The sequence below is a fragment of the Sander lucioperca genome, chromosome 5, assembly GCF_008315115.2.
Source record: "Sander lucioperca isolate FBNREF2018 chromosome 5, SLUC_FBN_1.2, whole genome shotgun sequence".
NCBI classification, from domain to species: domain Eukaryota; kingdom Metazoa; phylum Chordata; class Actinopteri; order Perciformes; family Percidae; genus Sander; species Sander lucioperca.
Window position 1 is genome coordinate 18,238,984 of NC_050177.1, and position 19,186 is coordinate 18,258,169.

Below are 19,186 nucleotides of genomic sequence, written 5' to 3' on the forward strand. Positions count from 1 at the left end.
CATACTCTAGAGATGGCCAAATAAAGCCTCATGAAGCTTTGTCAACCCCTTGCTTTATTGTCTGAGTCACTAGATGGCACTCTCTGTTCAACAAAGGGTCAAAAGCACACTGAATTGCCATTCCTTGAGCCTTTTTATTTAAACCAATAATGCCATCTGGTGGGCTCAGAAAATAAATAGTATGGTTCACAAAGCTTCACGAAGCTTTCTTTGGCCATCACTACCATACACCAAATGTGCTGTAAAACCAAAACAATGAGCTGAAAGGCACTAAAACTCACTAATAAAGAGTTGGTAATAAATCTCTGTGGGTGCATCACTATGAATGCCAACTTTCACGTTACACATAAGTATTTTATTCAGTGTCAATAATAAAAAAAAATGATTACGGGAACTGGAATTGAATTTGAAATTGATTGTGCCACCACAAATATAGCTTAATCATACTCAATCTAGAAGAATAATGAAATGCAAATCAATTTTGATTAAATTTAAACAAAACTGCGGTTTATTACAACTTGGGTTTTATTTTTGTAGCTTTGGCCATCAGTTCTTTCAGGTATGATAACAATGCACTCAGCATAGTAACTGCTCAGATGTCAGAAAGCAGGGACCAACACACAAAAAACATGAGCAGCCAGATGATCAGCCCAACATGCATAATGTAGCTGATAATCCCTCATTGTACAGGAAAACTGTGAATGCAAACAACTCAGCTATTACATTAAAGAGTATGGTAAAATAACCAATAGAACAGATGACCAGAGCGACAAAAATAACTTCACTTGTAATAAATAGTATTTGTTCACACTCAATTCCCAGAAGAGGTGGCCAGGCATTCAAACCAACAAAATATATATGAATATATTGGGTGTTAAATATGATATACATTTTAATTTGAAAATGTTTAGACATGAATTTAGATTAACCAAATTGAACCAAGTACCTCCCGACAAAAATATCTACCCACTTTGTTCCCCTCCTCAGTTATCCGTCAGAAATTCCCCTCTGTCCCTATGAGACCTCCTCCTCAGCATTTTTACTCCATCCTGTCGCTACCATCACCGTTGATCTGCACCACACAGTCCTTGTTCAAAGGCTCCTTTGAATGGGCCGTGTCGAAGTGCTGGGTGCTCACCATGTATCTACCCCGAGCATCCAGCCCCAAGGCGGGGACAAAGCGACGGTCAAACTGGATTTCTTGGCGCAGGTAGGAGGTCCTCTTCTGGCAGGAGTCACCAGTTCCCTCCTGCAAGGCCGACAGGAAGACCACCAACTCAAAGTGATTGGACGTGCCCTCACACAGGGCGGGGTACAGGGGGCTTTGGCGGTCCAGGGGGTGGTAAAAGGTGAGTGGGAAGATGAAGAAGGGGCAGGGCTGCTGGCCTAGGTGATCCAAGTGGAAGTCCAGAGAGGTCTGGTGCAGGGCCTGACCTTCATGCTCCTCGTAGAGCACAGCGCTCACTTTTACGTCCACCAGAGGGCGCTGCAGCAGGTTGGTGGCTCGCAGCATGAGGCACGTCTGACCCTGGTGTTGGCCCACCACCGCCTGGGGGCTGAACTGGATGGCTCCTGCTCGCTTCTGGGGACGCGCTATCTTGGCTACAAATGCACCTAAAGGTAGACAATATAATATGATAAAGAGACGTTTTGACCTTGTTACTGTAAACATGTTTGCGGTAAATCACAGCAACAGAAATCAGGCTCTGACAATAGCAATACAGATAATAACAAAAAATGTGCTCAAAATAATAAGGCACCAAGTGTAAGTAGTGCAATTGATAACATGGTTCTGTTTCTGTTTTGAATGCCTTGTTTTATTTGTTGTCTGCATTGTGGCCCCACACACATGTTCCTGTAAGTCCACATGGGAGGCTGTTGGGTTGACATTTGGATGCCATCAGGGTAAAACTCTGATTCACTAATGGGGCCAAGGTGGGATACAAGTAGAGGCTGTAGTCCAGTGTAGCCATTTAGCACAGCTATGAACATGTTTACCTTTAGATGTGTAGATTGCTACAGGCCTATACAAATTCTGTGTTGTTTCAAAAAATTCTGGGAACTGACCCTGGGTGAAAATGAGTAGAACTTTAAGTGCTTCACATAGCAGACATTTGTCCTTTCATTACCATCTACGTACACTGCCAGATCACATTCTCTCCTCTGTAGCGAGGTGGTGTACTTTCAGAGAAGAATCAGGAGTGCAATGATAAAGTGACTTGTTCAAGGACAACTACGAGTAGCTACCTGAACTGCAGCTCAATGTGGCTACATGTCATCTACCTGCAAATGCTAAATGCTATTTTCTCTAGTCTGGCTTCCTGACAGTGCTGGAATATAAATATATAAATAAATATAAAGCCCTCCCCTTCCACTATCTATTTTGCCAGGGCACATAGATTATATATATATATGTAATGCTGTTCATTGGAGCGATACATCTACACAGCCGCCATATTGGTCCACGGAAGCCTGGAATAGGTCTGGCAATGCAAGACTAATCGATCTCCAGCTGGGTAGTGCTCTAAAAATGTACAATTTGACTTTTCAAATGTGGTTGATGACTGTCCAAACCTATTCATATTTAGGCTGTAAAGACTGTGTATGCTTTTTAGGTGTTAGTTACCACATGTATTGAACATGCTTTAACCTACATTGAATAATTAAATAAATAAAAACAATTTATTTAATTAATAAATTATATATATATATATTTAAATCTGGACCCTATTTGTTTCCCATGCATTGGTGTCTAAGTGACTAATGTAAACACAATCTTTGAAATTGGTCCAGTATTGAGCGAGACCACTGTGACCGGCAGTAACCCTACAGGAAAAATGTTCAGCCTCGGTTTGCGTCCACTAAAAGTGCTGTTTTTGCCACTGACAGGCTGAGATTATTATTAAAAGTATCTGACAACATTATGGAAAGGATCCCTACAAAGATAGACCTTTTTGTTAAAGAGTAAGATCCTTTTCGTTTAACATGAAACAGACCCAAAATCACCATGACGTGTGTTTCACGATGATAAAATTACTGCTGCAGCAGTTGGACCAATTTCAAAACTTGTTGTTCCATCAGTCACTTAGACACAAAAACATTGGAAAGTAGGTTGACTATTGTAAAAATCAAAATTACCTTTTAAGGTAAAAGAAGGTTCGGTTGAAGTTAAGCATCACAGAAGATGGGGAAACACTCAAAATCTGCTGTGTGAATATGTAAATGCCCTCAACCCCCACTTTTTCAAATGTAATGTTTTGAAATAAATATGGTACGGTTATTAGTTTAAATTTTGACTCTAGTTTGGCTCCCAATGTTAGACTTACAAGACTGTGACCTTAAAGTTCATGTTTGTAGAGAGGGTTAGGGTTAGGGTTAGGATTAGAGGATAGGCTTTAGGAATAGGAGAGTTGTACCTGTGATGAATGCTTCCAGCATTAGCCCCAGCAACATCTGCACAGCCAGCAGGGCTATGGCACTGGGACAGTCCCCACTGGGGAACATGGTGCCGTAGCCGATGGTCAGCTGTGTCTCCAGGGAGAAGGAAAAGGCAGCCGTGAAGCTGGTTATGTGCTTCACACAAACCACATGCCCCTGTGGGGGGGCATCGTGATCCTGCACTGCCAGGTCTCCGTTGAGGTGGGCTAGCAAGTACCAAAGGCAGGCAAACAGCAGCCAGTGGGCTAGGAAGGAGGCGCAGAAGGCCAGCAGGACCCATCTCCAGCGCAGACCCACCAACAGTCCCCACAGGTCCTGCAGGGCCAGCACCCAGGCTCTGCCCAGGGCCCCGCGCCACGAGCCCGAGGAGCAGACCGGTGGACGGAGGGCACAGTGTCCGTCTTTGGTGACCAGGCGTTGGCGGGGTGGGGAGGACAAGAGAGGAGAGGAGGAAGCCTTGCCACCCAGAACACTGCTGTTTGATTTGGTTGTCATGGTTGCAGGTGGATATCAAGCAGGGTAACACAGGGTAATCCTGAAATGAAATAATAAAAGACACCCAGGGATATTTTAAAAGACTGTATCATTCAATATTAATATCAGTTTCATCTCTGTGTGTCCAGTACAGAGGTAGCTCTGATATGTGCTAGCCAAGCTTAGCACAAAGACTGAAAGCAGGGGAAACTTCAAAAAATGCCCAAACTGTCAGATTTACATGTTATATCTTGTAAGCTATTTAGCTCAGAATTAGGGAGCATTTGAGCTCAAACCTGGCAGTGAATGAGGACAGGACATTTTATTTTATTTTTTTTTTATTGTTTGTATGTGGGCATTTTAGGCCTTTATATAGGACAGATGAAGACATGAAAGGGGAGAGAGAGGGGGAATGACATGCAGCAAAGGGCCGCAGGTCGGAGTCGAACCCTCGCCCACTGCATCAAGGACTAAACCTCTATATATGGACTTGTACTCTACCAGGTGAGCTATCCAGGCGCCCGAGACAGGACTTTTTAGATGATATGAGTAACTGCAATCAACTGCTAGAGAAATAGCTCCAATGTTACCTGCTAAAACCTTTTTACGTGATGACATTTTGTGCAGACATTCATGTCCTGCTCAGGATGAATTGAAACAACTTATGTGACTTTTCATCAAGCGCCATCATCAGGTTACCTACTAAACGTCCACATGTAGCCTTGTTATTGTGAGCATGCATGCTGATATCAGCATTTAAATTCCCCCAAACTACTGTATCTCTAAAGTATCTCTTTAACAAATCACACACAATTTGGTGTTATTATTGTAATATCTAATGTCATATTTTTTCACTTCCATTTACTGAGCCTTCACCGAAACGGTTTGGCACCCCTCTGGAGAGGTCCGCCTGCCACTTCTAAACCTCTGTATTAGGAGGATTGCCATAAAATGTGCTGAGCACATTCTTGCAGAGGTGAGAAAAAGTCAGTGTGACAAGTCTAGGCTATAAATTCAAGACCAACAAGGCCCTTTTCAAGTCTTAAACTTTAAATCCTAATCCTAGTCCTAGTCCTAAATCTCAATTTTAATTCCATTTTAAATATTACCAAAAGTTGTAATACAACAATTTGTTAGACAAATCAAAAACTCATCACATTAATGACTTGAGTCAGACACATTTGCATTCTGGTTCCCATACGGATAAAACCTTCTGATATTAATGACAAATTGGCCATTTCTGAACTGGCACCAAAAGGACCAAACATACATTTGTCCTGCAAGACTTTAAGACTTTTTCATTTTTTATGAATCTAGTTTAGCAGTAACTAGTAGTTAAAGGACAAATCCGGCGCAAAATGAACCTAGGGGTTAATAACACATGGGTACCGAGTCGACCGTTCTCTGGGATATGTTTTCATGTGACCCGTTTTAGTGCAAACCACTAATTAGCTTATAACGCTAGTCGTTGGGACACGCAAAAGTAAAAAGAAATCGCTATTTCTATACCACTAACAAGGCTCAAAATAGCATCACACTTCCACGGTAGCATAATGAGGGTCCCCAGGGTTCGAATTATGATTTCATCTTTGTGGGGGCCTCTTTAAAAAAAAAAAATAAATAAATAAATAGTCTATGAGCAGCAAATTTTGAGCATTAAACACTTCATTTCCTGCATTCTGGTGAATTTTTATGCACCTATTTATCTTTTTCTGAATCAATGTATGCTGGAAATATCTTTATGTAAAGGGAAACATAGATTACAATCCAAATATAAAAACATAATGGAATATATTACAATAAGGCTCTCAGGCATTCTGTATTGCTATTTATTCTCCTGTAAATCGACTTTTCTAATTATATCTGTGCACACGTGTAGCCTATAATTTACTCTTCCCTCCTCTTTTGCGTCTTTTGTTGAGGAAGTAACCTCCTTAAATGTGCATATGACAATTATTCACCTCAATGATACATAAATTAATTTTAATGGATTAATAAAGCCCTGGACTGTAATATTTCAGATGTGTTTGAGCAAGATTACTGCTCATGTTCAAAACTTTGTGCACATTCAAAATATATCCCATCTGTGCTCTCTGTGTTTTGGAGGAGTCTTGATATTTTGAGAAATATAATAGGCTATTACAAGAATAAAGTCACTATACTTCAGAAAATAATCTACCTGCACCATAGTCTGCTGTGCATTACGTGATTGCTCTGCTGATACGGTAGATCTCAGACCTTCTGACAGACACAGAGCCCCGTTTGAGACTCTGGAAGTTTAGGGAAGTGGCTGTATGCTGCTCTACATCGGAGGTGGAAAACCGAAACTACGGCACAATTACACATCTGCCGCAGCATGTTGACAGCAGAGGCGCCATCTTGGAAAAACAGTCATGATGACGTGCAACCAGTAACCAGTAACATAGCTCAAGCACAGTGTTCGTCGTTCGACTGATCGTGACTGTTTTCCCAAGATGGCGCCTGCCTGTATACATGAACGGTACAGTCTTTATAAACTATCTTTTTAATAAACTGTCTGTACACTTACAAAGTTCTCAATGCTTCGGTTTACATGTAGGGACCCTCATTATGCTACCGTGGAAGTGTGGTGCTATTTTGAGCCTTGTTAGTGGTATAGAAATAGCGATTTCTTTTTACTTTTGCGTGCCCCGATGACTTGCGTTATAAGCTAACTAGCGGTTTGCGCTAAAACTGGTTACATTCGATTAGCATGAAAACATATCCCAGAGAACGGTCGACTGGGTACCCATGTGTTATTAACCCCTAGGTTCATTTTGTGCTGGATTTGTCCTTTAAGTTAGGCTAAATAAGTCCTGATGAAATTGATATCCATCTTTTCATCTGGGTAAAACAGTATACGTACATATTATCATCCTATATCCCATTATGTGGAACTGTTCCTTTAAATCCCAGTGTTAAGCTGTATCTACAGAATCACCATGTGTCTAATTTAAACAGCACATATGTGTGTAGAGGAACTCTGAGCACCAGATGGATGTGAAGGCAGTCCTGACAGGACAGCTAAAGTCCTGTACTCGTCAGAGTTTCTATTTCTATGTCAATATTGTTGCCAGGAGATTAGAGCAGGTCCCAGCTGGGAATCTGTCTGAGGAACACAGCCACATGCAGAGTAGGAATGTGTCTTTCATCTGCAGGGAGCTTTAAACTTACTGCACTACATGGCTCTCCACTGGTCTTGTTCCCCAATCACAATGTACATTCACTATCATTTTACGCATGCATTTATTATGCACATGCAGCTTCCTTTGATGCATTTGCTGTGACCTTTGCATAGCTTCCAAACACAAAAAGTTCCAACATAACTATAAATCCAAATTGGGGTGTAATGTTACGTTTTAAAAATAAAGTTCAATAAGATCATAGATTATTGTCCGGGAAGTACCCACACTAACAAAATAATGAGATATATTGAAATACTGGATAGTTTTATAAAGCATGTTTCAACCAGTATAAACTTTAATAACACAAATTAAAAATGTACTTGGTTATATTTCAAAAATCTTGAATCGGTTCAGTAGTCCTAAATAAGAACAGCATAAAAACATCAGAACACTTTCTGTGTTTATCTGTGAAGCAAACACTGACCAACTGAGGACTTATCTGGAACATAAGCTGCAGCAATAGCAGGATAATGAGGAGTGTGTCGGGTGAATGTGTAGATGGTTTGGTAAGAGGTTTGTCTTTGTGCTGAGGCTGGGGGGAACAGTCAGCACGGCCGTCACATGAGAGCCATGTGCTGGCTGAGGCTCCATTGTATTGGACCTCAGTGTGTCACATATGTCACTGGATCAATCAGTCACCACTAAACCTTTACTTCCTCTTCTACGTAATGGCATTATGTTCCCTTCAAAACACAAATTTCTCATGCAAATAATATTAGGGAGGTTGTACTGGACCTGCCCAGAACTTGTGTTCGGCATCTCCAGCTATAGCGAAGGTTGCCATTTAGTCGGTTTTGATTGGCTCTCTGTCCAGGCACAATGACGGGGAAGCTGCACACAGTCACTGTGACTGGCTGTTGTTCAAAAAGGAATAGTTCGCATTGAGCAGATTATATACAACATGTTAATCAGTGAGCTATAGATGTGTTAGGTGTATTTCTGAGATAATAATTATTTAATCGTTTTACTATTTGTTTGTGCCTATGTGCTTTTTATCTGTGTGTATGTGCATATGTGTATCTGTGCTTGCTTATGTACTTTTATTTGTTCTTATGTGTTTATGTGCTCCTATGTGTTCTGGCACATTTACATGTTGGACTCAAGTGCTCATGTTAATTAAAGTGACTATATGTAACCCTAACCCTTTTAAATGTTTCAGAAACTGTGTGAAACTGTTGTTCCATCTGATGATCATAAGTGACCTGTATCAACAAACGGCTAACAGTGAAAAGAACGCTATTTTTATATAGTTTTTAGTAAGGCCTCTGCCCGGGTCCGATTTTTCCCACGAAGTCACAAAATGATTTACGGCAGGTAGGCGGCGCTACAGTAACACCTTCTGATGGGTCACAGATTTCGACTGAACACCGGAAATAATGCTTTTATTGTACAGTAGGCTACCCAGCCAAGGGTAGCAGGATGTTTCTTTATATAGGCCTAATTGTATTTTAATTTTATTTTAGAAGTTATCTGTTATAATTATGGCTGATATTCAGGCATGGCCATCACAGAACATTAGGAAATTAAACGAAGAACAATTAAAAGCGAAAAGGGAAAGTGAAAGACAACGGGCGAAATCCAAGTCACACTCGGTCGGTCTTTCAACAGATGGAGACAATCCAAATTGGCCCTTAGGTATGTAATATGTCTATTTTCTTTATAAAATAACTTTAGATTGCTCGATGTGGTTGCAGGTCAGTAGCCGACATTAAATTACGTCCCCCTTCCATCTAGCACAGACGTTTACTCCTTTCAGTCCATGTTTGTGTTGGCCTACTGTTTTCTTTTCCCTTGTCCCCCTGTACTTGTGTAAAGCGTTTCATGAAATGCGCTATATTAATCTAAGTTATTATTACATTGGTTGCTACAACAATCTCTTAATGCTTTGGATCGTGACACAGTGACAATGATAAAGTTACCCGGTTTAGCTCACGATACATCCAAAGTAGGCAAAGTTACCGTCTGCAACACTTGAAATGCAACAATGCATCTGTTACGTATTCTCTTTTTTTGGACTTTGCCCTTTATTTGATAGTGACAGTGGATAGACAGGAAAGGTGGGAGAGAGATGGGGGATGACATGTAGCAAAGGGCCGCAGGTTGGACTCGAACCTAGGCCGCTGCAAAGGACTCAGCCTACATGGGGTGCATGCTCTTACTGGGTGAGCTAGAGGTCGCCCCTGTAACTTATTCTCTTATTGTAAATGAATGATTTTCTGTCTGAGCAAAACATTCATCGCAACTATATGACCTCCCCGTAATGCTAACTCCTAGACCTTTACGACAGCAAGTGCGGTAAAAACACTACCGCTTTTGTCCAAAGAGGCCACTGAAATCAACACAAACTGAAAGTTACAAATACTTCTGAATTATTATTTCTTCTTTTGTTTTTGACAGGGTCCTTTGTTAATTTTGGAAATGCAATTTAACGGTGAAACTGCAAATTTTGACCAATTTAGCGCCGCCCAAGACGACTGTGATTGGTTTAAAGAAATGCCAATAAACCAGAGCAGAGTTTTTCTCCCATTCGGGAATTCTGTGTGGACTAGTCAGACCTTCCTCTGCAGCGCTTTGGAGGAAGGTCTGGCAATGCGAGACGATTAGGGGCGGCTGTGGCTCAATAGGATTGCCTTGGAATGGGAGTCACTAATTTCACTATGTCCCAAAAACATCCATGGGAGTGGACGTGACAGGAAACATAATAACAATATGTCAGTTTTTATGTATAGATTATACAGTTCAAATATGAATAAACACTATTTTCTTTATTATTATTATTTTTATCAACATAATGCTAGTCATTCATGTTGTCTTTTTAAATTAGTTTTTATTCTCTCCTGTCTGCTTTTCTGTGGGAGTGGGATGGGACAGGAGTGGAATTCTGGGAAGGGTCCAGCTGCAGAGCTCAAGGCTCAGGCCCTCCTCCACCGCTGGACCCTTGAGTCTACAGTTTGGAAAAGGCAGTGCCACCTGAAATTGTGTAACGTTAGGCCAGAGATGCTACGATCAGAATACGATAGCATGCTTCCTAGTTCATTAGTTCGGATAAGCCACACAACCTCCACCAATAACGGCAAGAAGAAAAATACAACCTTAATATTTCTATATAACTGGAACTTACAAAATTAGGTAAGGTAACATCAATTATATAGCTAACAAAAATGAAACTTTATTCTTAATTTGTCACATACACACAGTACAATGTAGTGAAATTCCATTACTGCATTTAACTACAACATCTATTATTATTAGGAGCAGTGGACAGCTATACTGTATATACAGTACAGAATCCAGGGGGCCACTTGGGGTTCAGTGTCTTGCTCAGGGACACTTTGACATGTGGCTGGAGGAGCCTGGGATCAAACTGCCAATCTTCTATTGAGGGGCAACAACTCTAATGCTAGTATAACAGCACCCTTTCTCCCACAAAGTATGTTAAGCGTGCCAGCTAGCTAGATACAGTAATTTAATATATGCTGCTTAACATTATATTACATAACTTTATAAGTTACAGTTAATATTAAAGGCCCTCATGAAGTAAAAAAATGTACTTTTGTTCATTATGCCAAATATATATATATATATATATATATATATATTGATTATTTTTACATTATAATCAGGGTCTGTTGTCTTCCTAAGAAACAGTTTGAAATGTTTGATGACTCAACCTGCACTCAGGGGCGTTTACTTATGTCCAATGAAAATGTTTTATCAAGTTTTTATTTGCCACCCCCATGATTATAAATTCCTGCCTGTTACCAGTAAGGACCGATGGCTAGCTAGCAACAGCAATGCAGTGGTTGTGGCAGCGTTGAAACCAAACACAAACACACACACACACACACGCACGCACATGCACACAGACACACACACACACACACACACACACACACACACACATGCTATAACAGCCATATGTTGTCGGGGCTGCTGACAATGTGGCTGAGGTCTTATTCAATCAAGAGAAACTTCTCTGATTTTACTGGCTTTGTGCCAACACAGCATAGGCATGCTACATGCTACATGCAGATGAAAGGAGCCGCTGCTGAATGACGGCGGTGAGAATGGAGGGAGGCGCAGTTCATCTGTATGTACTGCCTGTGTCGAAGTCTGTTCCCCTGTCAAATTGTGTTTCCCTCCTGTTAGAATGTGTAGCGCCCTCCTCTGTAGTTAGGGTTAGGGTCAAGGTTTGGTTCAGGGGCCGGGGAAACAGCAAAGTTTCCCTATTCTTCTTCTAATCTAACAGAAACAACAGTTGAGGGAAGTTTGTGTGGAGCCATTGCCAACAGTCTTTAGTACTGAGCAAAATTCGAAGCCTGCCCACTTTTTATCGGTCCAATCAAATACAAAGTGTTTGATTTACCGCTCAAATGTTCCATTTTTTAACTAGAACACAGTACAGAAGCTTAATGCGCTCCAATGTCAGTTTCACTGGGACTAAGCTTAAGTGCGTAACGCTTTTACATTAATGAACATCCGTTACATTCAAGCCATTACCAAATTAGTTGATACAAAGCTAATTAAAACTATCAGCTCCACACAACTCTCCCTGTATTTATCAAAATTGTGTTGTCCAGCAACTTCCGTGCGCAGAAACTTGAGTGAAGATAATAACCTCTTCTGAAGAGTCCATCATGTTTTTTAATCCTCCATGTCCTCCCCTGTTCCACTTCCAGGATTGTTCAGGTGCCGCCGGAAATTCCGCGTTCTAAACTCCAGTGGATTTATGAGGACTATGGTTAACTGCTCCTCAGATCTCTGCATCCAGACAGCTAGCTAGACTATCTGTCCAATCTGAGTTTTCTGTTGCAAGACTAAAACAACCTTTGAACGTACACATGTTACAGCAAAACAAGTTTCTTCCCGAGGCTATTTTGCAGAGGCGCCGTGGCACCGCCCGGCGCTTAGCGCCGCCCAAGACGACTGTGATTGGTTTAAAGAAATGCCAATAAACCAGAGCAGAGTTTTTCTCCCATTCGGGAATTCTGTGTGGACTAGTCAGACCTTCCTCCGCAGCGCTTTGGAGGAAGGTCTGGCAATGCGAGACGATTAGGGGCGGCTGTGGCTCAAGTGGTAGAGCGGTCGCCTACCAATCGGAAGGTTGGTGGTCAATCCCTGGCCCTGAAGTTCTATGTTAAAGTGTCCTTTACAGTAGAGATCTAAACTGGAACTGGCTGCAACCAGTATCTGATGATTTTAAAACATATAACCAAGCCAAATGAAGCCTCTTGAAGCTTTCTGAACCATTTTCTTTATTATCTGAACCCACTAGATGGCGCTCTCTGTTCAACAATGGGTTGAAAGCACACTGAAATGCCATTTGATTGAGCCTTTGTCTTTAAACCAATAGCACCATCTAGTGGCCTCAGAAAATAAATATGGTTCACGAAGCTTCATTTGGCCATCATTAGTACTTTGACTAGCAAAATCTCTTTCAGATTGTTAACAGACCCACTAGACCTAATCTGAAATGTCCTAATAAAATCATCTCTAATAGATCTAATCCTAACCAATGTTCCTCATAAATACACAGCTGATTCTATGACATTAGTGACCACTGTATGGTTGCCACAGTTAGAAATACAAAAATTCCCAAAACCCAGCCATGCATCATTATCAGGCATTACACAAATCATTTTTATGGAACAAGGGTTTTTTCATGACCTGTTGATTGAGAGAAAATTAACCTTATTGATGATGTTGAAAAAGCCTGGAAATTCTGTTCTGATGGTTTTACTGAAATTGGTAACAAGAGTGACCCCCTCGGAAAGTACAGAGTATAAGGCCGAAACAATGCGTGGTTCACTTTAGACTTATCCAACTTACTTCCGGGACGCAATGTGGTATGGTCTAAAACCAGGAGTCCAAGACTTGATTCAGGCTGCTTTACAGCCGCCAAAGCTTTCAGTGAGCTCAAACTATCTTCAAATTTCAAACAATCTAAACAATCCCTTTACAATTTTGAAAGGCTATTAACATATCACAATTAAAATGTGATGCATTAGTCATTAAACTATCCAGCATTAAATTAGAGTTGAAAGTTCCACCTTGAACAGACGTTAAGTAAATGAAAGTACATTGTGCTGATAATGCCTCTCTTTTTACTTGAATTTGCATGCATGACTTGTACTTTGCAGTCATAGGCGCTTTTACCATATGGCATAGGTAAAGGGCCTCGTGAATTTGTGTTATTTATTTAAAAAATATATAAAAAACAAACAGTTACACATGTTGCAGCGTGACTCAATCATGCGTGGCTCAGGTCTATTTTTATGCGAGCGTTTGGACAGCTGGGCAGGACGTGAAACAGCAAGAGCATCCAGTCAGTTTACCAAAGGACACCCCCCCCCCGAACATCGTATATGTTTCCTCTACAACACCATGGATGAGGAGAGACTCATCTTAGAGGTGGAAAAACTTAATACGACACCACAGATCATTTTTAGAAAGACAACGCTAGAAAAGAGAAGGCATGAAGTTTAATTACAGGTGCTAGGAGTGGAAGGTAGATACCATCTAATAAACACGTGATTGTTCTATAAAGTACTTGTAGAGATAATAAAATCTGCGAGTCGGGCAGGCAAGACGCTCCGCTTCTGAGAAGCTCCTGGTGTGGTATTGCGCGTGTCAGAACAAAATCGCGGCGCAGACGGAACGCAGCACAGATGCGCCCAGTGGAGAATCCGGGTCAGCCTGCTGGGGAAGCCGCTCATATACAGCATGCACAACCGCGGGCAACAAAACTACCTGTATAACGTGCTGGAGAGACCAACAGCCTGGGTGTTCATCTACAATGTGTGTGTGTGTGTGTGTGTACGTTTAGGTCGCTGTTTTTTTCCCCTAACATTTATTGTGCGGTGACTTAGTATTATTCAGTTCAATAAAATCCAGCGCAATCCAAACTGCTCTGAATTCCAAACACCAAGTACCCAGGAATACACTCGCCAAGTGTGAAGTAGATTGGAGAACGGTTGTCGAAAAAGATTTAAGAGACAACCAGACACTCTCACACACACACACACACACACAAACACACACACACACACACACACACACACACACACACACACGGTCCTCCCTTTTTAATTGGATATATCATCCATCAAAATGCTACCAACGCAAATTTCCACTTTTATGCCAATGATGCTGTGATAAACTGCTCTGCGTCTACACCAAACCAGGCTTTTTGTCAGCAACAACTTGCTTTTAATACCATACAATGTTCCCTGTGTGATTTAAAACCTGTTTTGAATGCTGACAAAACAAAACTCATGATATTTTCAAAGGCAAAATCAAAGCCACTGAGCTTTCCAGTCTTTCACTTTTAACAAGTATTTAGGAATTGTAATTGATACCTCACTCTTATTTAAGCTTCACATCCAGCAAACTGAAGTTAAATTGTTTCACTACATATGAACATTTCAGCTATCAGTTGTTTTAATGTCACAAACTGATGACACTGAAAGTTGAAAGTGCAACATTGCTTCCTAGAAACTATGTTTATACATTATTAAATAGATTTTCTAAATAAGTTCTGGATAAAACATAATTGCTTTATGGATTATGTTCACTGGCAATTTTTTTTCCAGTACAGGAAGTGTTATATACATGTTTGAGAGTGGTTAGTTTGGGACAGAGACAGGTGCTTGTGTTCAGTGTTACATGTGTAGATACGTTTAGGCCTCGAAAACATTCTGGTAAGGGAAAGATGGTAGTTTTGGTAAAAAGGTTAACATATCTTTTGCCTCAAGTCACTTTTTTATATTTAACCAAGACCACAATCTATCCATGACCTAAACCAATGCAGAACATTTTATGAAAGAAAAACAAGGTAATTATAATTATATATCAAAAAGGTATTATGACTATTTTTGGAGGATTTTTGGCCTTTATCCGACAGGACAGCTGAAGACAGGAATAAGGGGAGAGAGGGGGCATGCAGCAGAGGGCCACTTTAAGAAACTGTTAAATAAATTTGCTGATGTAAATAAGTATAATATAAACTGAACTATACATTTTTAGGAGACAGGGTAGTGACAAGGACACAGATCTGTCTGCAGTGTGAGTAGAGTGCTTGTTATTTAAGCTTAAACCTTCAAAAACAGACATCCTCACACAGCATTCACACATTCCAGCTGTGTTGTATCCTGTTTTGAAGTTAGAGTCTCTGCAGAGTTTATGTAAATGCACTGTGTGAATTATGCAGCTTACATTATGTCACGCTGACTTTAGTGAGATATTTTTCAACTTATATTATGAACTTTATGAAGTTTATAAATTATACAATCAGAGAAAAACTCTGCACTAAAGTATGTGTCTTGGTCATGGGATGCTTAGGGGGAATTTTCCTATACTGTCTCTTTGTCTACTTTCATATGTATATTTTTGATTTTTGATTTTTGATCTAACTGTGAATACATCCTCACCTTTATTCAAGTAAAACTTTGAATCCATACCTTCAACTTAAAGTCATATTCCATGAATCTATGTAAAGACATTGACAGTTTTTCCCTCTCAGTGAGTTGTTCAAATGTATGACGATGCAAACAAACAACACTTTGTGTAACTGCTCTGAGTCCCTGAGGCTGGGGGAAGACTTACTGTAGTAGTAATGATGGCTACGCGTGACGGTGCCTAGTCAGCCATTTTCCCGTCTTTAAGCTATCTGTGCTAATGTAGAAGTTAAGAGAGCAAGTTAGTGGAAAAATGTCTCTTTATCACCTCCTCGGAGGGGTGCAGAGGGGTTTATGCAACATTCAGTCTGCAGCTGTTCACTTCTTCTATTCCCTGTTAACGCCACTTTATCACACAACATAAAAAAAACTAATTTGTTTGATCATGTGGTATTGTAGTGATACAAATGAACATTTTTGTTGTCTTGACTGTCACATGCCAATCTGAAATATCTGCGGTCAGTTTTTTATCTGGGTTGTAAAAATGATTTTAGCTGATCAAAAACAGTAAGGAAAACATTCTTTACAGCACTTATTGTAATTAACAAAGTCAGGTGCACATCATTGATGTCATCTGACAAATCCATGGATCCACGAAGTTACATTTCTTAGGCTTCTTAAGAGTCATACATCCCAGTGGATCAATCACTCATGGTCCTGGTATCAGTGCCTCAGCTCTGCCCAGCATTACACGCTGTGGTTTGTACTCACCTAGAGCTGCAGTCAGGGCTAAACAGGGGCCCTCTGACCTTTTCACCTAAGAGCTGGTCTGAGGTCTGCCAAGTGGGTGAAGGGGCCGAGGCAGATGGAAAGGGTGCCACTAGTTCCTTGGAGGACGGCGTGTAAAATCCCAAAGGAATCCTGAGCAGAAACTGTCACCCCAGAAAGGTTTTCTTGGTGTAGGAGCCAGACTGAGCACGGCGCTCTCTGCTCCTCCGTTTTGCAGCTTCCAGCTCCGGGGCGAGGATGATTCAATTGGTCACATTACCCTGCATGGAGCCTATTAGTGTTCCCGGAAGACAGAGGGAGGGGGAGGGGGGAAAAGAACAACACCTTGTCACAGTTCATTCAAAGAACTGCTTGTTGCTGGTTGGTGTCCTGCAGCTGCTGCTGCAAGAAATTGGGTTTGCTGATAATGTGGTGCATCTGTGTGTGTAAGGTGTGTGCATACACGCATGTATCCACGATTCATTGATCTTTTCTTCTTTATTCGTGTGTTTTCTGACGTTACCTGTGATATCAAATAGTAACACATTATTAAAAAAAAAACTTTCATGGTAACGTTGGAGATGTTTTGTTAATCACTTTATGCACATTTTCTTTAACTTCAGTCTGGCATGTCTGGTATGTCTTTGGAAACATTTGGCATCTCCACTGGAATTTCAAATCAACTGTGGGTTTGATCTATGCTTGGCTGAACGGTATAGTGGAAAATAAGCTGTGTTGGTTTTAATTTTCACAACAGCCACCTTCATTGTAAACTGACACGTTACTCCATCACTGTGTGACCTCAGAATAGTTAACATATTAACCTAAGGGTCACAAAGGGCTTCTTCACTCGTGATTAAAGAACAGTAGAGCAACATGACTGGAGGTTAAAAATCAACACTGTTTTTGACCTTCGAGCAGCAAGATAACAATGTTGGTAGATCAGTCAGTCCCAACACTTTAATTTAAATCCATCTCCGTCATGGCAGTGTGGGCAGTAGGGCTGGGTGGTATATATGGCATATGTACATCACGGAATAATTTAAAGCACATACGGTAACATGCACATGCGGTTATTTGTTTTTCTTAAAATTTCAATATAAATGTTTCTGAAGGGGTAAAACATTGGTATGGCACCTGTTACTGTACTCTTCACTGTAGTGCACACAGACACAGACATACACACACACACACACACACACACACACACACACACACACACACACAAACACACACAAATACACACACACACACACACACACACACACACACACACACACACACAGACACACCACACACTCACTCACAAGATGACAACAATACCAGCATCACTATCACGACTGGTCAAAATCTTGCTTAAACTGGTTTGAAAACGGTGTCCACACTAGCATTTTCAAGTTGTGTTTTGAACATCTCTGTCCACACTGAAATGCATAAACAACAGAAAAACAGCTACTCTTCTTCTCCCTCCTTTTTCAGTTGGCAAATAACAAGTGTGCTTCACAACCAACATCTGGAAAGGAGGGTCAGTCCCCTGCTGCTCTCTATGGTCACCTTCACTGTGTTATATTACAAACTCATCATTTCTTCTCATTTACATATTTTTTGCCTCGGTTGTCAGACAACATACCTAGTTCACACTAAACTTCAGCCTTGTTTTTCCACTTGCCGACAACATTTGGAGCTCCCCGACAAATGCCCCAGATCAGAGGCAAATCTGCGTTGGTGCTAGAGCGCTATGTGAACTGTTCAAAGACTCAAGCCTCATAACAACAAAGTTCATCAGTGAGTGCCCACTTTTGTCAATTTTACCATTCAGTATATCTATTGTTGACGTAGTGTAGTAGTGGGTAGTGTAGTACTTCTCCATGACATCGCAAATAAAACGTTTTGCTTCAACAAGGTTGATTTCATACAAACTTGTGGCTTCTACGGGAGCATAGATAGATAGATAGAAAGAATGAAAGTTGCGAATAAAAATGTACAACCTACCTACATGTAAGAAAACCTGTTTGTCCAAGTTGCCCTATAGTACAGTATTGTGATTATAGTGAGTTTTATCTTTATTTTATTCTAACTCAGTGGTAAAAGTTTTATTGCATGTGGCAGGAAAGATTTCTTGTAGCGGTCCCTGTGACATCGAAGCTGTCGGAGCCTTTTGGAGAAAGCGCTCTGCTGTTGGACCAGTCTGGGGTGGAGAGGATGGTCAGGGTTATACAAGATGGATAACAGTTTGTTCAGTGACCTCCTGTTTGTAGCCAATAACGGAGTCAGCCTTTCTGATCAGTTTGTTCAGACTGTTTGTGTCGCTGGCTCCGATGCTGCTGCCCCGGGAGATGGCAGAGGTGAACAGAGCGCTGGCCACAAGAGACTGGTAGAACATTTCCAACATTCTGCTGCACGCGCTGAAGGATCTCAGGTTCCTCAGGAACTCAGGTTCCTCAGGAAAAAGAGTCTGCTCATACCTTTCTTGTAAACAGCAGTGCTGTTGGTCTCTAGTTCAGCCTGTTGTTGAAGTTAACACCCAAGTATCTGTGATCCTCAACCATGTCCACATCTCCACCCAGCATAAACCTTCGTTTCACAATCTCACAGCTCGTTGTCAGTCTACCTTGGATGGTTTAGACAATATGGCTAATAATCATTATGGAGAAAATTAATGGGATTTTTACTTCCAGAACCACACTGTTGAGCTCTATAGGAACTTTACTGTATGTTTTGCATTTGCAAAACGGTCCAAGTTGTTGTTTCACCTTGGGAAAACACAACTCTCTCACAACTTTTCTTCTTTGTTTTTTTTGCTGCAAATCAGCACACCGACCACTTGGAGCGCTTGTTTTTGGTGGACATCCAAAAATCCTGTCTCGTGCATGTTATTCTGTCATGTCGTGTGTCACTTCCCGCGTG

At 41.0% G+C, this 19,186-nt stretch overlaps 1 protein-coding gene across 1 annotated transcript; it reads right to left on the reverse strand.

Annotated features, from left to right (window-relative positions):
* Nucleotides 1-505: 505 nt before the first annotated feature.
* On the reverse strand, nucleotides 506-16,566 carry kcnj13 (potassium inwardly rectifying channel subfamily J member 13). Its single transcript, XM_031297550.2, has 3 exons — nucleotides 16,283-16,566; nucleotides 3,417-3,973; nucleotides 506-1,614 (listed from the first exon to the last, which is right to left on the reverse strand). Exons 2-3 carry the CDS (start codon nucleotides 3,931-3,933, stop codon nucleotides 1,040-1,042), a joined length of 1,092 nt encoding a protein of 363 aa, XP_031153410.1. The 5' UTR covers nucleotides 3,934-3,973; nucleotides 16,283-16,566; the 3' UTR covers nucleotides 506-1,039.
* Between the last annotated feature and the right edge of the window lie 2,620 nt (nucleotides 16,567-19,186).

Bases quoted from the DNA above. Each gene is read 5' to 3' on its own strand.
- kcnj13 (XM_031297550.2), bottom strand. From the start codon at position 3,933: ATGACAACCAAATCAAACAGCAGTGTTCTGGGTGGCAAGGCTTCCTCC. The intron at 1,615-3,416 runs GTACAACTCTCC...GTCTACCTTTAG, and splicing joins GCTGGAAGCATTCATCACAG to GTGCATTTGTAGCCAAGATA.